This window comes from Physeter macrocephalus, chromosome 17, assembly GCF_002837175.3.
Source record: "Physeter macrocephalus isolate SW-GA chromosome 17, ASM283717v5, whole genome shotgun sequence".
Lineage (NCBI taxonomy): Eukaryota > Metazoa > Chordata > Mammalia > Artiodactyla > Physeteridae > Physeter > Physeter macrocephalus.
Window position 1 is genome coordinate 643,758 of NC_041230.1, and position 17,291 is coordinate 661,048.

Consider the following 17,291-nt stretch of genomic DNA (forward strand, 5'->3'; position numbering starts at 1 on the left):
GGGCAGCTGGGAATGGCTGAGTCTACGCCGCTCCAGAAACCTGCAGCAGATTGCCCCGCCACCGGTGTCAGCACCGAGTCCAGCCAGCCAGCCCAGGTCCAACTGTTAGAGTCCCACCCAGTCTAACTTTCAGACTCTATCTTCCCTATGTCCATTCTCCATTCCCTGTATCCGCCAGGTCCTACCTCTAGGACATGCTCACCCAGATACAGCCTCTAGGCTCCCTGGCCTCCAGATCTAGCTTCCAGGCCCTGCCACCCCCAAATGCAGTCTCTAGGTTGAATCATAGGTCCAGCCTCTATGCCAAGCCCCACCCAGGGCCAGCCTTCAGGTCCAGCTTTCAAGCCCTGCCACACCTAAGCCCAACCTCTATCTAGTCTCATATACTGACCGTGCTTCTGGTCCCTGACTTTGGCCTGATACCCCTCCCCCAGGATTCTGGCCCCCAGTCTGGCCTACTCCGTGGACTCCTGTCTCTTACCTGCCAGGACCGCTCTCAGTGGAGCTGCCCGATGGTAAGCTGTGAATGTTGCTTTCTAGAGGATACTGGTCGATTTGGGAGCCGTCCAAAGTGTCTTTGATACACTCCTGGGAGGTCCAGATAATTGATTCGAGGCTTTCGACACTGGCCTCGGGGCTGTGAGTAATTGATGGGGGGATATCGACCCTGGCACGGATTGGTGACTTGGAGCTTTGACGACTTGAGTGGAAACTCTGGGTCATTGGCTGGATACTCATTTGACTACTGTAGGTAACTGATTTTATTTTGGTCAGGGGGGTGCGAGCAGTTAATGAAGGGTTTGGGTTACTGAAGTGGCGAGTTTGGAAAACCGGTGGGACACCTCGGGTATGGAAACAGCGACTGTAGGTAACGGATGGTGTGTCTTGGACACTGGCCCGGTGACTGCTGATGATGGGTGTTGTGTCCTCAGCACTGAGTCGGTGACTGTTGATTGCTAGAGGGCCTTGGATACTGACCCGGCGACTGTGGATAGTGGGCAGGGGCTCTTGGATACTGACCCGGCGACCCTGAACAACGGGCTGAGAGTCTTGGCGACTGATCCGGGGCCTGAAGGTAGTTGACAAAGGGTCTTGGGTCTCGCCTTGGGTGTTGCTGGGAGCTACTGGAAGGGACTCTGGCTGAGAGCTCTGCTGGCCAGATTGGGACCTCTGGGCCATGTGGAGATGCAGGACAAGGCCAGTCCCCAGATGCACTCAACAACCTGCCAACTGCCTCATCCCCTCTTTCCAGGCATTTCCATGGCCACCTGGAAGTCCATTGGTCTCTCCGGGGCTCAGGCTCTGTCCCTTGGGGTTTGAATCTCTCTGTCCCCTCTTCTGCGTTTCTTGGTCTCTCCTGCTGTCTAAAGGCAGGGCCTCAGGGCTTCAGTCTGGCCTGGCCTGGGGGCAGGGGGCAGGTTCCATGACAGTTGGAGGGGTTCCAGGAGGTTGGGACGTTGGCCATGGACTCATATCCCACCCTAGCTCCGTGTGAGAGATATGGGGGCTTGGGCTGGGTCAGGGTGGGCTCAGTGTAGGGTCTTGGTGGGGTCATGGCTGGGTCAAGAAGGGGTCACGGCTGGGTCAGAGAGGTGTCAGGACAGGGCAGGGGTTGGGGTAGAGGGTAGGGAACAATCAGGGTGGAGACAGAACAGGATCAGAGAGGGGCCAGGGTGGGATAAGGCGGTAAGGGAGGGGTCGGAGTGGAGACAATGGGGGCCAGAGTAGGGTCAGGGCTAGACAGGGCTGCGTCAGGGCTGGGTCATGGGCTTTGTCTGAGATCAATTCTTGCAGTTCGTGGAGGGCCTGAGATCTGAATTTCTGATTCCTTTCTCCTACCTGTCCCCACCCTTCCCCCCAACCCAGGGCCTTCTCTGAATCAATTTCATCCCTTTCTTTCCATCTGAAGTTCTCTGTGTCTTCTTGCTCCCTTTCCTTCTCCTCTGTCTCTCCTCACCTTTCCCTGAGTCTCAAGGACCTTTAGAAGATTGGGCCTGTTCCCTGCCCTCAAAGACCTCCAGTCTGAGCTTGGGGATTGGGACTTCCCTGGCGGTCCAGTGTTAGGACTCTGCACTTCCACTGCAGGGGGCACGGGTTCCATCCCTGGTTGGGGAACTAAGATACCACAAGCCACGTGACGTGGCCAAAAAAATAAATACATTTTAAAAATTTAAAAATGTGGGATTGGGGAGAGGAGGCAGACCCAGCTACAGCTCAAGAAGGGCTCAGAAGAGGTCAGCAGGGGTGCAAGCATCCCAAAGAGTGTGTGCTGCCTTTCCAGTCAGAGGTGGGGATTTTCCAAACTGTTGTCTCCTTCATCCTCTCCTTTGGCTTTAGTGATGACCTTTTGGAAAAAATAAAACCCCGTAAACTTTTATGTCTTTAATTACATGAATATCCATTTAACTGCTCTGTACTTCTGTTTCCTCATCTGTGAGAGGAGACAATGGTACTTCAGAGGGTTGTTATAAGGATGAGACGGGTTGATCACATGCAAAAGGGCTCAGAACCCACTGTAAGAAAAAACCTGTTGAATTTTTACATTTCATGGCTATTGATTCAGTCCTAAAAGTTTCTTTCCCCATCTCCCAAGCTCCTTCCTGAGTTCCAGACTCAGAGACCCAACTTCCTCCGAAATCCACGTTGAGATGTACCGTAGAAGAGAAGGGAATTACTATTACTGGGTACCACGAATGCATCCATCCCTTCATTCATTAGTTCATGCATTCATTCATTATCCTTTTTAGTTAACAAGGAGCAAAGGCTCTGTACCAGGCACTAGGGATGCAGCGGGAAATAGAAGAGATTGGCTCCCTACCCTCATGGAAGACTGGCAGGGAAATAAACAGTGAAATAATAAATCCCAAGTCTAAGGTGTGCACGTGTGAGAGAATTGCACCGTGAGTGTTTAATGGGCAACCTGGCTAAGAACTGAGGCTGGGGGTAAGTGAGCGGTGCGGGGTCGGGGTCCCTGCCAGCTGGAAGGTTGGCAGATCACAGCCCACATTGGTGAATGTCGGCTGCCCCACCCGCGTCCACTCTTCTGGCACCATGGGTCTTGGCCCCGTGAACACACTTTGGAACCTGTGTCATAGCTGTCTGTGTCCTGGGTTGGGGTATGTGACAGGGAGGGAGATAAGGGGATGAGGTCGAGAGTGGAGATGGAGCTGGGCTTTGCGGAATAGAGAGCAGGGCATGAGGCTGGAGACAAAACAAGTAGGTTTGGGTTTAGGATGGGTCGCGGGTGGGGGAGGACATGTGCCTCAGGGTTAGAGATGGGAATGGAGTTGCGTTCAGGGTTTAGGACAGGGAGAATATTGCGGAGGGCACGGGGCTGTGGGTGGTGCTGGGATGGGACAGGAGATGGGGATGAAATTGGGATTGGGGTTTGGGTGGGGATGGGAAGATGTCGGTGGGTGGAAGGGGATTGAGGAGGGGGTAAAAGGCAAGGTTAGGGTGGGGGTGGAGACATGGCTGTGTTCAAAGATGGAGACTAGGATGCAACAGAGTGATGCAGGCAGAGCCAGGCCTCCAGAACTCTATTCTTTCCCAGCGGAACAAGCCTCTCCCTGGGAGGAGGACCGCAAGTTTGTCCTGCGGGGCTGGTGTTTCGTCTTCAACGCCCTGGCGACGCTTTTCCTGCTCAGCACGTTGGATGGGCGCATGGCCTACCTGCAGGGCTCCTACACTGGCTACCTGGGCTTCTGGACCAACTGCGGGAAGCACAAGTGTGCCAGCCTGGGCCAAGTCACCGGTCAGTAGGAGGCTGGGCAGGCTTTGGGATGCTCTGGGGGCGGGGTGGTCTCATTGCTCATGGGGAGAAGAGCGTTACACTTGGCCAAAACCCCATCTGCCTCATGCCTAGACGGCTAGACACCATCATTCTCTCTCTCTCACTCTTTTGAAAACAGTGGGTTTTTTTTTTTTTAAGATAACAAGAGCCTTCCAGCTCCTTCAGAAACATTTTGCCTCCCTGTAGGTCTCCGCGTCTCCAGTGCTTTTGAGAGCATTGCCACAGAGGCAGCCCAGACGCTGGAGCCAGAGCTCCGGGTTTGAATCCTGGCTCAGACACTTGGTAGCTGGGTGATCTCGGGCACATTCCTTCACCGCTGCGGGCCTCAGTTTCCTCATAATGTCAGTGATAGTGGTGCCAATTCATGGGCTGTTTGAGGAATACGTGAGTTAAAACACGTAAAGGAATTAGAACAGTGCCTGGCACATAGGAAGTGCTACACCCAGATTTCTTCTTCTTATTATAAGGATCCGCCACCCCACCAGCCAATGTACCTACCTTCACTTCAGATCTCAGATAAGTGCTCATAAAACTTCCAGAATATTGTGTGGTATGAATCTTATTTATTTATTTCCAGTATCTCTTTCTCTTATACCTCTCAAACTCAAGCTGGTTTCAAGTTATGGAAAAGTCTGCAGGCATAAATTGTCCCTGCTTCGGGATCCAGATGTTCAAAAGGTATCTGTCTCTTGCCATCTCTTCTTGAAGGATTCTTTCGTGTTGGGCCCTCAGGCAAGCTGTGCTCATACAGTGGCAATGGGGCTCTCAGCTGCTCCCGGGTCCCATGTTTTTCCTGTAAGCAACGATGAGGAAAAGAGAATAAGTTTGCTCCTGTGGCCCTCACACAGAGGTCTCAGGATTAGCTCCGATGGGCTCCGATTAGCTACCCTGGGATTTCTCACTCTTCCCTGAATCATTTGCTGTGGCCAGGAGGACATCATGCTGTGTCTGGCTGGGTCTGAATCACATGCTTTTCTCAAGAGTCAGTGGAGGGGGGTCATTTCTGTCAGAATGACAAGGACGGAGGGTGGGGCAGAGAGCTCCTCTGAACAATATCAAGTTGCTCTTGCGGAAAGAATGGGAATGGATGCTGGGTGGGCAAAAGCAACCGTGCCCAGTTTCCCCGTCTATTTACAGCACTTTCTTTGAGCGTGAGTCCTCTTGGGGGATATATTCGCAAGAGCAGAGTAGCAGTGCTTCAAAAGGGCTGAGGAAATTTTGTAAGGCTTTGATATACACTCCCCATATGGAAGTCACGATTCTCACGACAAGTGGCAGAAGCCAGTTCAAGCTGGCTTAAGCAGAAAATAGATTTACCCAGGATATTGCGGAGCTTATAGAATCTCTGCGAGGCCAGGGAACCGGGCTCCAGGGACGGAGTGATCAAGACTGTGCCGAAAGAGTCCTGAGGACTGGCTGACTGGTCACACACACTGTAGCCTGACGTGTGGAGCCCAGTGTCTCCAGGCCTGGCCTCCGCTGGGGAACCTCTTTCTCTGCTGCCCCAGGACCCTGGAGGTAGTTGCACCCGCCCCGACTAGTAACGAGTTCACGGCTATTTCTCCTGGCTGCTGATTCCAGGTTTAGCGTGGCTCTATTTGATTGGTGGAACCTGGTCACATGCTGAGGTCCTAGCAGTAAGAGGCTGGTTTCCTTGCTGGGAAGTGTGGATACAAACATTGGGAAACTCCCCAAACATAGGACTGGCGTTCAAAAGCACTGGACTGCTAGGGAATCCCTCTGTGTGATTTTAAAATTTTTCCTTATTTTAAAATTTAAATGACTTTGATTTGATTTGAACAGGTAATATATTTACGTGGTTCAACACTTCAAAAAATGCAAAAGTCTCCCTCTCATTTTTGTCCCCCGTCCCTCCAAGTTCCCCTTCCTGGGGGCAACTGATGTCACTAAGCCATTTTTAAGCTCTTGTGTGTTCTGCTAGTCCTAGTCTCTGCATATATGAGAAAATGGCTATGGTTATATACACATAAGAATATATATACATACACACACATACGTAGGTATATATTTATTTATATATCATTTAAAAAACACACATGGCAGTATTACAGTTCTCTTTTAAAGGTAAATCACCGTTTATTGAATGCTAAGGATATGCAAAGCTTTGTGGTTGGCATAAAGAAATAACAAATAGGTTGCGAAGGTTTTAATTATTTTTTAGGTGCAGAAATTTAGGATTTTTATGTAGTCTAAATTCTCCACCTTTGCCTCTGTGACTTTACCAACTGCTCCTCAGCTTTGGGGAGTTCTTCTCCTTCTAGATTTTTGGTGAACATTCAATTATGGGTTTTTTTGTTTTTGTTTTTGTTTTGCGGTACGCGGGCCTCTCACTGCTGTGGCCTCTCCCGTTGCGGAGCACAGGCTCCGGACGCGCAGGCTCAGCGGCCATGGCTCACGGGCCCAGCAGCTCCGCGGCATGTGGGATCTTCCCGGACCGGGACACGAACCCGTGTCCCCTGCATCCGCAGGCGGACTCTCAATCACTGCGCCACCAGGGAAGCCCTCAATTATGGTTTTATGTGTGTGTGTGTGTGTGTGTGTGTGTGTGTGTGTGTGTGTGTTTTAGGATTTGACTGTGATTTTGGTGTGTGGTATTCAGGTAGTACTGAATCCTGTGCTCCTTGCCAGGAGCCTACAGAAGGGACCTGAATCAGTCATAAGTCTTTGGATCACAGGTGGTAGAGACTCTGACTTGAACTAGCTTGAGTGAAGGAATTTACAGGCTCACCTAAGTGAAAAAGTACGGGGGTAGAAATGCTTTCAGATATGGCTGCATCCAGCGGTCCAAGTGACTGCATCAGACATTACTGTCTGTCTGTTTCTTGGTTACTTACTTGAGTGGGCTTCATTCTCAAGGCTCCATGTAGTGGCAAGGCAGGATCCAGTTAGGAAAAAAAAAAAAAATCATTCTAGGTGCTTCAGAGGGAAGTAAAAATAGGGAAATGGTTTCATGGGTAATAGAAGAACTGAGAAGCCGAGTAGAATGGTGAGGCAAATCAGGGATTAGCAACTCAGGAAGCTGCTAGGCCCCTACGCCAGAAGGACAAAGGGAAGAAGTAGTATTACTGGAGCTTGGAAGTTGGAGCCATCTGGAAGGCACAGCCTCATGCTGGGATTTGCTTAGAGGTGGCTACAATCACAGAAGAAATGCATCGATGGCTGAAGACACCAACTGAGGCAGAGAGAGAGGAGGATAAATACCCTGGCCTGTCCCCTCCCCCTAAAGCCAGACTTTTGCCAGTGCCTCCCATGAGCCAAACAGAGATAAGTCAGTGAGCAAAGGAGGCTGGGAAATGTAGTCCTTGTAATGCAGAACAGAGAAGGGTGGGGCATGAACCTGAAAGCAGACAGAAGAATGACTGGCAGAACTGCTAATAACTCAGACCTCAGGCCCGGCAGGAACAAAGAGTGCAGAAATTTCCTGCAAAAGTCCTGTGTGACTGGGTCACAAGGTACCCCCAAACCAAGCATGGTGGCTAGAGCAATGCAACGTACTGACTGGCTTATAACTGGGACTCCAAGTGAGGAACGGCAGGAGGGCGAAATGCATGGTGCGGAGGTAAGCTGCAAATGGCCCTACCTTCTGACCAAACGACAGAGTGGGCTTGTCTCTGGGATGACAAGAGCCAGGGACTTGAGTGTCATCTCAACTCTCTTTCTCTCCTCCTCTTGTCTGCTTTTTCTTCTTAGTTTTACTCTCTCAGTTCTCCTGTCACCTAGGAGGCTGGGTCCAAGGCTCAGGCAGCTCCAAGCTCATAATCCTCTTGATTAGAGAAGAAAGAGCTGGTCCCTGACAGCTTCAGTTAGAAAAAGTCCCCGTGAAGAGCTTGATTGGTTGGCTTTGGTCATGTGCCCATGTTTGAGCCGATCACCACTGTCTGGGTCATGGGGCACCGTGATTGGCTCAGCCAGAGTCACATGACTGCCTCTGTGGCCCCAGAGGGCAGGGTAAGTCATGAAAAACTCTCAACCAGGATTATGTGATTAATCCTGAGAGCACTATTGCTATTTTGTAATATGTGCAGTTTGCCAGAAACAAAGCAAATGGAGTCTTAGCTCATTTGGCTGAAATAGTCTTGCACTGCTCAAAAGTAGGCAAAGTAGGAAAGGGCTAAAAGGGAGAAGTGTAATTCTCAGAAGGAGCTGAAACTCCTGTCATGCTGAAATGCAAATTGGATAAATATCAATTTTAAACCGAGTGTGATTACGTCTTTTAGGTACTTTGGTTTTAGAGTATTTGGAAAATTTCTTGTGTGCACATCTGTGTGTGTGCTCTGGGGGATGTCAGGAGGGTGATTTGGAGAATGTCTGTGAGGGGCTCTAGTGTGTGAATGGGGGTGACATTGGGATACCTGGGGAGGTCTGGGGGTGTGAGTGGGGTCATTAGGGAAACTTGGGATAAGAGTGGGAAAGAAGTAGCGTGACTTTAGAGGTGATTAAAGTGACTAAGGGTGCTGTTGGGAGTGCCTGGGATTGGTATGGAAGGTATTAATGTGATTTGCTGTGGGGCATCTTTTGGGAGTATGAATAACTTTAGGGGTGACTGTGGAGATGATTCTAGAAATAATAGAGACGATTCTGTGGGGTGAACTTGAGGATGTGAGTGGGGGGTGACTCAAGGGTCATCTGTGGGGTGACCTTGGAGGTATGTGTGGAGTTGATCATGAGAGTGTCTAGGACTGACTTTGGGGTAAGAGAGGGTGATTTGGGGCAACTCTGAGGGTGCAAGTGCGGATGACCTTTTTAAAAATGGAGATATAGTTGACTTCCAGTATTATGTAAGTTTCAGGTGTACAACATAGCGATTCACAATTTTTAAAGAAAGTGGGTTTTTAAAGACATTGGGTTAACTTTACGGGTACGTGGGGTTGACTTTGTGAGAGTGGGAGTCACTTTGGGGTTTCAAGGTGGTGACTTTGGCGAGGGCGGTGGGGGTGATTTTGAGGACGTCTGTAGCTAAAACTTGGGGGTGTCTGCTGGGGATGTTACTCAGGGCTGTCAGTGGGGATGAGTTGGGAGGGTGACCTTGGAGAGCATCTGGGGGTGACTCTGGGGCATTTTCCCCTTTCCTTCCAGTTCTCATCCACATGAGCGTGGGCTTCATGATCCTGGCCCTGACCCTGTGTCTCGTCCTCCTCCTGGCCATGGGCTTCTCCTTCCGGCCAGTGTTCCGCCGCCTTAACAAGGCTGACCTCATCTTCAGTTCCCTCAGCTTTTGCATCGGTAAGTGTTTCCCTGGGGGAAGGGGTGCCCTCCCTACCTCAGCAGCTCTCCCCGGGGCTCTCTTTCTGGCTTTGGGGAGGTGTGTCTCAGAGTTTCTGTCCTGCTGGGTCTCTGTCTTTGAATGACTCTTGGGCTCTCTGGCCCACCCTCCCTGTGTGTTTCTCAGTTCTATATCCTTCTCAGTCGGGGTGAGTGTGCTGGGCCTCTCACTCTCCTCTTGTTTCCCACTCTTTCTTCCCGCCCCCTCCTGGTATCTTTCTGTCTGTCTTGTGTGTGTGTGTGTTTGCGCGCGCGCCCTTGTCATGGAGGGTGGGAGAGGATGTCTCTCTTTTCTCTTTCTGGGGGCCTCGGGGGTCCCTGTCCAGCCTCGTGTCCATCTCTGGCCCCACCCCAGTGCAGGGCTCCTGGTTGCCCTCAGCCTGACGCTCTTTGTGGCCAACTGCGAGACGCTCCAACCGAGGCCACAGGTATCCTACCTGGTGACCACCTACCTGTGCTGGGGCGCCGGCGCCTTGACGCTGGGGGCCGGTGAGGGCGGGGCCTCGGGAGGAAGGGGCGGGGTCTCGGCAGGGCAGGGGGCGGAACCCGGGGAGAATACCAGGCAGGGCTTCTGGCCAGATTGGGGCGGACCCCCGGGGAGGTCAGCCTCGAGGGACAGGGCGGGGCCGAGGGCGGGGTTCGGAGTCCACCAGGCCGTCTGGCCCTCACCCCCAGGAACCCTGAGCTACTTAAACTACGTGGGCATGTGGGGCAAAAGGGGGCCCTCCATGGAGCTGCGGGTGAGCCACCGCCGGTGCGTCTCGCAGCAGAGCACCCTGAAGTCCATGTCCGAACAGCAGCAGTCAGACCCAGACTCCAGGCGCACCGAGGAAGAGCCCAGCTCACTTCCTCCCCAAGAACCCCCGTCTAAGCCTCTCTAAGCAATTGCACCCGAGCTTCTCAGGACACTGACGCCTAACCGCCGCCAGGTGTCGGGCCCACCCATTTCGTCTTGGCCACGCGCCCGAGATTAGACTTCCCCGGAGGTCCCACTCCCTAAGAACCCTCCGAGAACAGGTGACAAAGCCCCACCCCTCGAGCCAGGGCCCTCCCTTTGCGGCTCTGCTCCCGCGCAGAGTCCTCACCCTGCCCCCACCCCGGAAGTCCAACACCGCCCCCTCCAGTTCTGCGCTCCGCCTGTGCTGTGTGGCCTGTTGGTGTGGCCCCGCCCCCAAGCCTAGCTAGGCCCCGCCCCCAGGTGTCCAGCCCTCGCTGGCCGTGGCCCGAAGCCGCGCTTCATCACGGGAATTCCTACCCCTCCGAGGGCCAGCACCGCCCCAGGATGGCCAGTCTTGCCCCGGGCCGACACGGCACTGCCCAGCATTTGATGTAGCCCCGCTCCTCGGCGGAACAGACCCCTCCCCAGGGAGGCGAGGCTTGCAATTATACCCCCCGCCCCTGCCTGGCTTCCCTGCCGCAATAAAACGTGGGACCTGTCTCTCAGAGTCCGAGCCTCCGTTTCGTGCTCTCCCCCAGGGCAGAGTGGGGCTCAGAGTTCTTGCCTCGTCCTTTGGGGTCTGCGCCTTTCTCTGCCTCTTTGTCCACACCTGCCTCTGATCCCTCCTTTCCCCCCTGATCCTAACTGCACATCTCCCGCCGAGAGAGACCGGGAGGGCTGGGGAGGCTCTAGTCTGGGCCGGATGGGTCCCCAGTTCCCAGGTGTCTAGCGTCTGGAAGGCCAAATGACACCAGGAGTTCATGCATATTCGATTTTACTGGGGGTAAGGGACAGGGCGGGGGCATTCAGGGGTTGTCAGCCATGGTCTTCTTGATCCAATCCACATACGAAATCACTTTGGTGTAGATGGAGGGCTTATTGGGGGCACCACACGGGATGTGGCCCCATGACGTGATTCCCTGAAACATACCCTCGCAGATCAGCGGGCCCCCTGAGTCACCCTACAGCACAAGGGGGAGGGGGAGAGTGTGAGAGAGGTTAGCTGGGCCTGGTGGGGGGGCTCCAGCACTTGGACCTGGGTGCACAGATCCAGACAGCGACTCCCCATCTCTGGGGAAAGAGACAATTGTCCCCAGAGTCCACTCCCAGAAGAACATCAGCGGAGATTCCAACAGAGGGGACAGTGGCTCGAGTCCTGCCAATGGGGATGGGACCTCAGGGTCCAGTTTCTTCCCCGGGGTTGGGGGGCGGGGAGGGTCCAGGAGGAGGATGGTCCCTGCAGACAGATCAGTGGGGAAGAGGAGCGGGGCCCATCTACAGGACACTCCCACCCTAAGGGCTCATCTCAGATGTCACCTCTCCGGAGGTGAGGCTTTCTCTCACTGGACAGTAAGCATGTGTTAGAGGAACAGGTGAGCTATGATGTGCAGGAGGGAGATGCACAGGATACCGGGATGGGGATACGGGAAGGAGAGGGGGCAGAGAGCTACAGCTGGGCAGCTATGGAGACAGATGCCTGCTTAGCTCTGAACCCCAGTCCAGAATCTGAGTCCCCTCCCCCAGCACTTCAAGGCTCCGGGGGACAGGCTGGCTCACCACGCAGGTGTCCTTGCCGCCCTCCAGGTGTCCAGCACACAGCATGAACTCTGTCACCTTCTGCGGGTGGGCATTAGCACACACCTCGTTGCGCAGGACAGTAAGGTCCACACACTGGAGATCATCTGGGTAAGTGACTACAGGCCAGGGAGAAACACGGCTGTTGCCACACCCCACCCCCTCAGCCCTCCTCCCCCAGACTCCGGAGTCCAGGTCCCCAGCCCCCTCCTCCCTTACACCCAGGTTCCTGGGCTCCAGGCTGCACCGTGTGGCCCTGGCATACACTTATCTGGTTCGACGCTGCCCCAGCCAGAGGCATAGCAGGTGCTCTCCAGTTGGGGTTCCTCGGTGGGCAGCTGCAGGACCTGCACATCCTCTGTGATCAGGACGGGCCCCTCCAGGCGGAGCAGCATTATGTCATGGCTGTAGTCCTCCCCTAGGGGGAGGGTGTCGTTCTTCAGGAGGCTCAGGTTGAAATCGGGGTGTGGAAAGTCCTTAGTGACATGGGCAAACTGGGCTGTGTCTTCGTCCTCAAACAGGTTGTGGCGACCCAGCCAGAGCTGGTAATTGCTGGTGAAGGAGAGGATGGAGACGATGAGAATGAGAGAGGAGGTAGAAAGGGAGGGCAGGAGGAAGGGTCCAGAATAAGAAAGAGAAACAGGAAGTGGGGGAGAGAGGGAGAGAGAGAGAGAGACCGAGGGAAGATACAGAGTCACAGAAAACAAAAGAGACTGCGAGAAAATCGATGAAAGAATGTGACAATGTCACAGACAGAGACAGACTGAAATGGAGTAAAAGAAGAGCTTAGAACAGTAGAGAGGGTGGGAAAGATGGAGGGGAGACAGTGAGATAGAGGGAGCACATGAGGACAGGAGGAGGAAGCGACAGAGAACCGTGAAGAACAGACTAAAAGAAGAGGAAGGGAGGGAAAAGACAGAACGAAGCAGGAGAGCGAGAAACGGATCACGTGAGGAAGGGAGGAGGAAGGAAGAAGAATGAGAAATAGAGGCAGAGGAGGCAAAGGGGTGAGAGAGAGAGAGAGAAAACGGAGGAGCACAGGAGGGGGAGGGGGAGGGGAGGGGAGGGGAGGGGGCGGGGCGACCAGCTCAGCCGCAGCTGGGGCTGCAGGGCTGATTCCCCAGCAGGCGGGTGGCCTGGCCCCCAGCCCAAGGTCGGCGTCCCCTTCCTGCCCCAGCTCCCTCTCTCCTCTTCTCCTTCCTCCTCCTTCCTCCTTCCCTCCACTGCCCCCACCCAGTTCCAGCTGACACTAGACCTTCTCTGTGTCTCCCTGGAGCGGATGATTGGCCTGGAGGGAGGGGCTGCCCAGGGATGGATAATCTCTTCCATTTCTCTGGGGTGGAGGTGTGCTCAGTAGTGACGGGAGAGGGAGTGAGGCAGAGACCCAGAGAGAGACACAGAGACAGGGCAGAGAGATGGAGGCTGAGACCTAGATGACAGAGATGGCAGCAGAGACTTGAGATGGACAGAGACAGGGAGAGACACAGAGGAATGGAGACAGAAGAGAGAGGGAGAGAGAGACCAATCATAGTCACACAGAGAGACCCACAGCAGAGCCAGTTACTCAGAGACACACACAGAGATAGGACAGAGGCCGACATAGAAAGAGAGACAACAGGACAGACCCAAGAGACCCAGGCAACCATGGAGAGGGCTTCCCTGGGGTCATCCAGTTCCAGCCCTGCCCCTCTCCTTGTGACCCTGGACCACAAGCTTCCCTCTCTGCCTCAGGTCCCCCAGCCTCCCCTGAGGTTATCCGAGGGGACGGCGCTGGCTGCTTAATCCTGTGTGTGTCCCGCTCTCCAGATCCCCTGCCCCTACTCACTCGCTCATGCAGTGAGCAGCTGTGAGCACCCATTGGGGGTCCACCAGGACACCTCCACACTGGAAGCTGCTGAAATGGTACAGAGCCACCTGCCAGGGATGGCAGTGCTTCTTACACTCATGGCCTCCTATGATCCGGGACTGGATGGGGGACACAGCACCTGTGGATGGGGGTGCTGGGTCAGGTCGGGTGGAGTTAGCAATGGGGCTAAGAGACTGGGCTAGGAGAGGGAGCTGAGCTGTGTGACTGGAGGTTCACGGGGGTAGAGGGCCAGAGCTGGGGGTCTGAACATGGGCCAGGGGTGCTGGGAAGGGCCTGGAATTCCGGAGCCATCCCTGGGATTGTGGGTTGGTGGCTGGTCCTGGGGGTGGAGACTATGCTGAGTGCAGAGCTGACCCCCGGGCTTAGGGTAGGGAACAAGAAGACAGCATCCGGGGCAGGCATCTGGTGAGGGGGTTGGGTGATTTGGGTTCTTGGACTGCGGGACAGGAGGCTGTGGGTTCTGAGAGGGGAAACCAAGGATAAAGGCACCGAGAGACGAGGTCAGAGGCTGCAGGAGGAAGGATTTGGAGGATTAAGGGGCTCTCAGGCTGATGAAATGGTTAGGGCTTGGGTTGAGCTTTTGGGCTTCTGGAAGGAATGCAGATTTGGGCAATTAGGTTAGAGGGGCCAAGAAGAGCAGCTGGGGAATTTGGGGCTTCCTGGATTGGGGCTGGGAGATTTGGGAGAATGTGGGGGTTCCAGATGAAAGAATGAATGAGAGGATTAGGCTGGGAAAGGGGTCCTGTGATCTAGGAATGGCATTCTCACAAGAGTGAGGGCCCCGGGACCAGGTTGGGGTCAGACTGGGAGGGAGCTCAGGAGAAGGGAGAGTGGAATAACAGTCATTCTGGGATCGGGTGATTCTCATGGGGTTGGGGTTCATGGTCTGAGGCTACTGCAGGGATCTGGGGTTTTCTTGGGAGCAGTGCCAGGACAGGGATGGAGGAGGAGGCATATCAGGGGCCAAACAGCTGTGGGAACACAGAGAGAACTCACTTGATGTGGGGTTTTAGAATCAGATGTTGGGGTACCTAGGGCAGGACAGCTGGGCTGGGAAGGTTTGCGTTGGGATCCTGGTGGGCGGGTTCCCAGAAAACCAGAGCTGCACAGGAGGGATTCTGGGTGGTAAAGGGCTGGAGCCTGGGGAAGGATGGAAGTGCTCCAAGCAAAGGAGCCTGTGATTGTGGGTTCTGGATATTTTTCCCGGGGGGAAAGGGCTGGGGCTGTGGGATGCGGGTTCTGGAGCAAAGAGGTGAGGAAGCAACATTTGCAGAACCCAGCCCCGATACCAGATGGGAGGCCTACCTAGTCACAGACCAGAAAGTCTGTTTTTGAAGAAGCGTAGGTGTCTAGTGAAATTTGGGGTCCTGGGGGGATGGCGGGGGACCAGATGTCAGGACTGAAGGAGCTTAGTTGAGAGCTGACAGCTGGATGGGGAAAATCACCAGGGGTGGGGTAGGATTTGGGGCCTCAAGAGCCGGACCACTGGGCCATAGAGAACTAGGGATAGAGGAGATGATTAGGGTCCCAGAATCTGATGGGACTGGGGAGGCTCCTTGGAAGAGAGAGACAGAGATGGCCCAGGATCTGCCCCTTTAGTAAAGTGGATGGGGCCAGGGATCTGAGCGGGGAAGAGGAGAAAAGTCTGATTATTCCCGAGGGAACAGGGACCCAGTGAGAGCAAGGTGACACTGAGAAGGGGTCAGGTTGGATTTTAGGGTGGGGCTGGGAGAGATAAGAGAGAGCCTGGTGTCCTGGTCTGGGCTAGACTGGGTCGCAGGGGTGCAGGCTGCGGTGCCATGTGGGAGGGGAAGGAGTAATGGAGCGGGGCCGGGGGGCAGCCTGAGAATCGGGGCCCAACCGCCCTCCCACATCTTCCCCACTGTCTCACCAGCCCCTGCCAGGGACAGGGCAAGGCACAGAACCGGGAAGCACATGATGACAGAGGTATCCAGGGGCAGGCAGGCGGTGAGCTGGGAGCTGGGGAGCCTCCCCGAGGAGCCTTTTAAAGCCCTCATTCCCCCAGGGCCCCACCCCTGCCCTGCTGGCACCCAGATGCTGCCCGAGGCCCTGCCCCTGCTTCCTGGGGGCCGGACAACGCTCTCCAACCCCCAGAGCTTGTGGAAGGGGCGGGAGAGCCAGCAGCTGTTGTTCTGCAGGCCCTCAGTTGCACTGGAAGCATTCCTGGGGCCTGAAGCCAGACAGGGCAGGGCCTGGAGCTCCTGAGACCTTGCTCTTGAGGACAGAGCCCGTGAGGGGAGGCGGAGTTGGGGCAAGTGGGAGCAGGAAGCAGCAAGGTGGAAGAACCATTGACCTCCAGCACAAAACCCCATATGCCTCAAGCCCAAGTAAGGCTCTGTACCCCCAAGACCCAATATACCCTCAAACACCAGCAGTGGGGCTCTGATTCCTTTCTCCCGGCACCACTTCTAGCCAAAGGTACCAGCTGCTCAGCTTCTAGAACCCCCTGAATTGTAAGCCTTTGCTTTCAGAATGCCCTGACTCTTGCACTCCTAGATTTGGGATCCAGGCCCCTAAATCTACTCTTCCTTTCACAATAAAATCTTAGGCACCCCTCACCAAATCCTAGCATGCCCAGATGCAGGAATATGAAGTTTCAATGGTTCCCAGAGTAAATTTCCTAGCATTTCAAAATCGAATGCCCCTCCACACGATGTTGGGCCCCAATACCCACCTCCTCCTTGTTCCCCAAATCTGGATGCTCAAGGTCATGTCCTCCAAAGTCCCAAAGATCCTGGACTCCTGCCTTGCAGGGTCAAGAGATCGTCTCTGCAAATTCCAATCCACCCTCCCCTCCATAAACTACTTAGGTCTCAGGAGCCAGGTTCCTGTGCCTTGACGTTCAGTGACCTTGAAAAATCACATTTTGGCTGTCAGGATCTAGATTCCTGCAGCCTCAATGATAAACCCAATCCATTTCTAAGCTTTCCAACCCATTCTCTTGGCTCTTCAGTAAAATCAGAGCAGCTCATGGGGGCCCATCCTCTGCTGTAGGTCAGGAACCTGCCTAAGGAAAGGAGAGTTTTTGCCTTTTTGCCATGGCTACCAGGAAGCCTAGAACTAGATCTTGAAGAAAATGAAGCCATTCTTGAGCATCTAGTGTGTGCTGCGTTCTTTCACTGGGGTCCAGAAATACAGAGTATTTTCTCAGTGCCAGGAACTCTTCAGATCAGTTCATATGAATCACCTCATTTAATCCTCACAGAAACCCTCTGAGGAAAGCAGTATGAGACGGAGGACACCCAGGCTGACTGAGGTTGGGTCTTTCGCTCAAGATCAAATAGCTGGTCCTAGATGCTGAATGAACGTCAGGGCAGTGGGTGAAAAGGAACAGTACATAGTGGCTGTGAGTTCCCCACCCAGTCTGTGGGCCCCATTTCCCTTCATCCCCAGAAGTAAGTTGCAGAAACTTCCACAGAGAAACTTGCATCGGTGTTTTCTGTTATTCTGGTATCAAACAGGGGACCTGCAGCATCACCTCTGGTCTCAGATGGGCAAGTCCTTGGCTAACCTCTGGGTCTTGGGGGATGGCCCAGTTCTGTTCCGGGTCAAGATGGGGCTTCTGACCAGCCATGGGGGCTTCTGTGTAGTCAGGGACACAGGTAGTAGGCGAGAATAGTCAGTTCCTCTTCATGGTTTCCTTGATCCACTCCAAGGAGCTGCAGACTTTGGTATAGACAGTGGGCTCGGTGGTTGTGTCGCAGGGGGCATCACCCCAGGACACAATGCCCTGCAGGACATCCCCACAGACCAGGGGTCCCCCGAAGTCACCCTGTAGGGAGAAGGGGAAGATTGAGTGGGAACCTTCTGGATCC

The 17,291-nt window shown here is 54.2% G+C and overlaps 1 protein-coding gene across 3 annotated transcripts; it reads right to left on the reverse strand.

The window, feature by feature from the left end:
* Positions 1–10,774: 10,774 nt before the first annotated feature.
* Positions 10,775–17,081, reverse strand: LOC102980618 (kallikrein-1). 3 transcript variants are annotated; one of them, XM_007104278.1, is made up of 5 exons: positions 15,347–15,431; positions 13,414–13,573; positions 11,854–12,140; positions 11,571–11,707; positions 10,775–10,975 (listed from the first exon to the last, which is right to left on the reverse strand). In XM_007104278.1, exons 1-5 carry the CDS (start codon positions 15,390–15,392, stop codon positions 10,820–10,822), a joined length of 786 nt encoding a protein of 261 aa, XP_007104340.1. In that variant the 5' UTR covers positions 15,393–15,431; the 3' UTR covers positions 10,775–10,819. The 3 variants fall into 3 exon arrangements, with proteins under 3 accessions (XP_007104340.1, XP_028333615.1, XP_028333614.1); XM_028477814.2 differs by lacking the exons at positions 13,414–13,573; positions 15,347–15,431 and adding an exon at positions 16,664–17,081; XM_028477813.2 differs by lacking the exons at positions 13,414–13,573; positions 15,347–15,431 and adding an exon at positions 16,151–17,081.
* Positions 17,082–17,291: the final 210 nt, after the last annotated feature.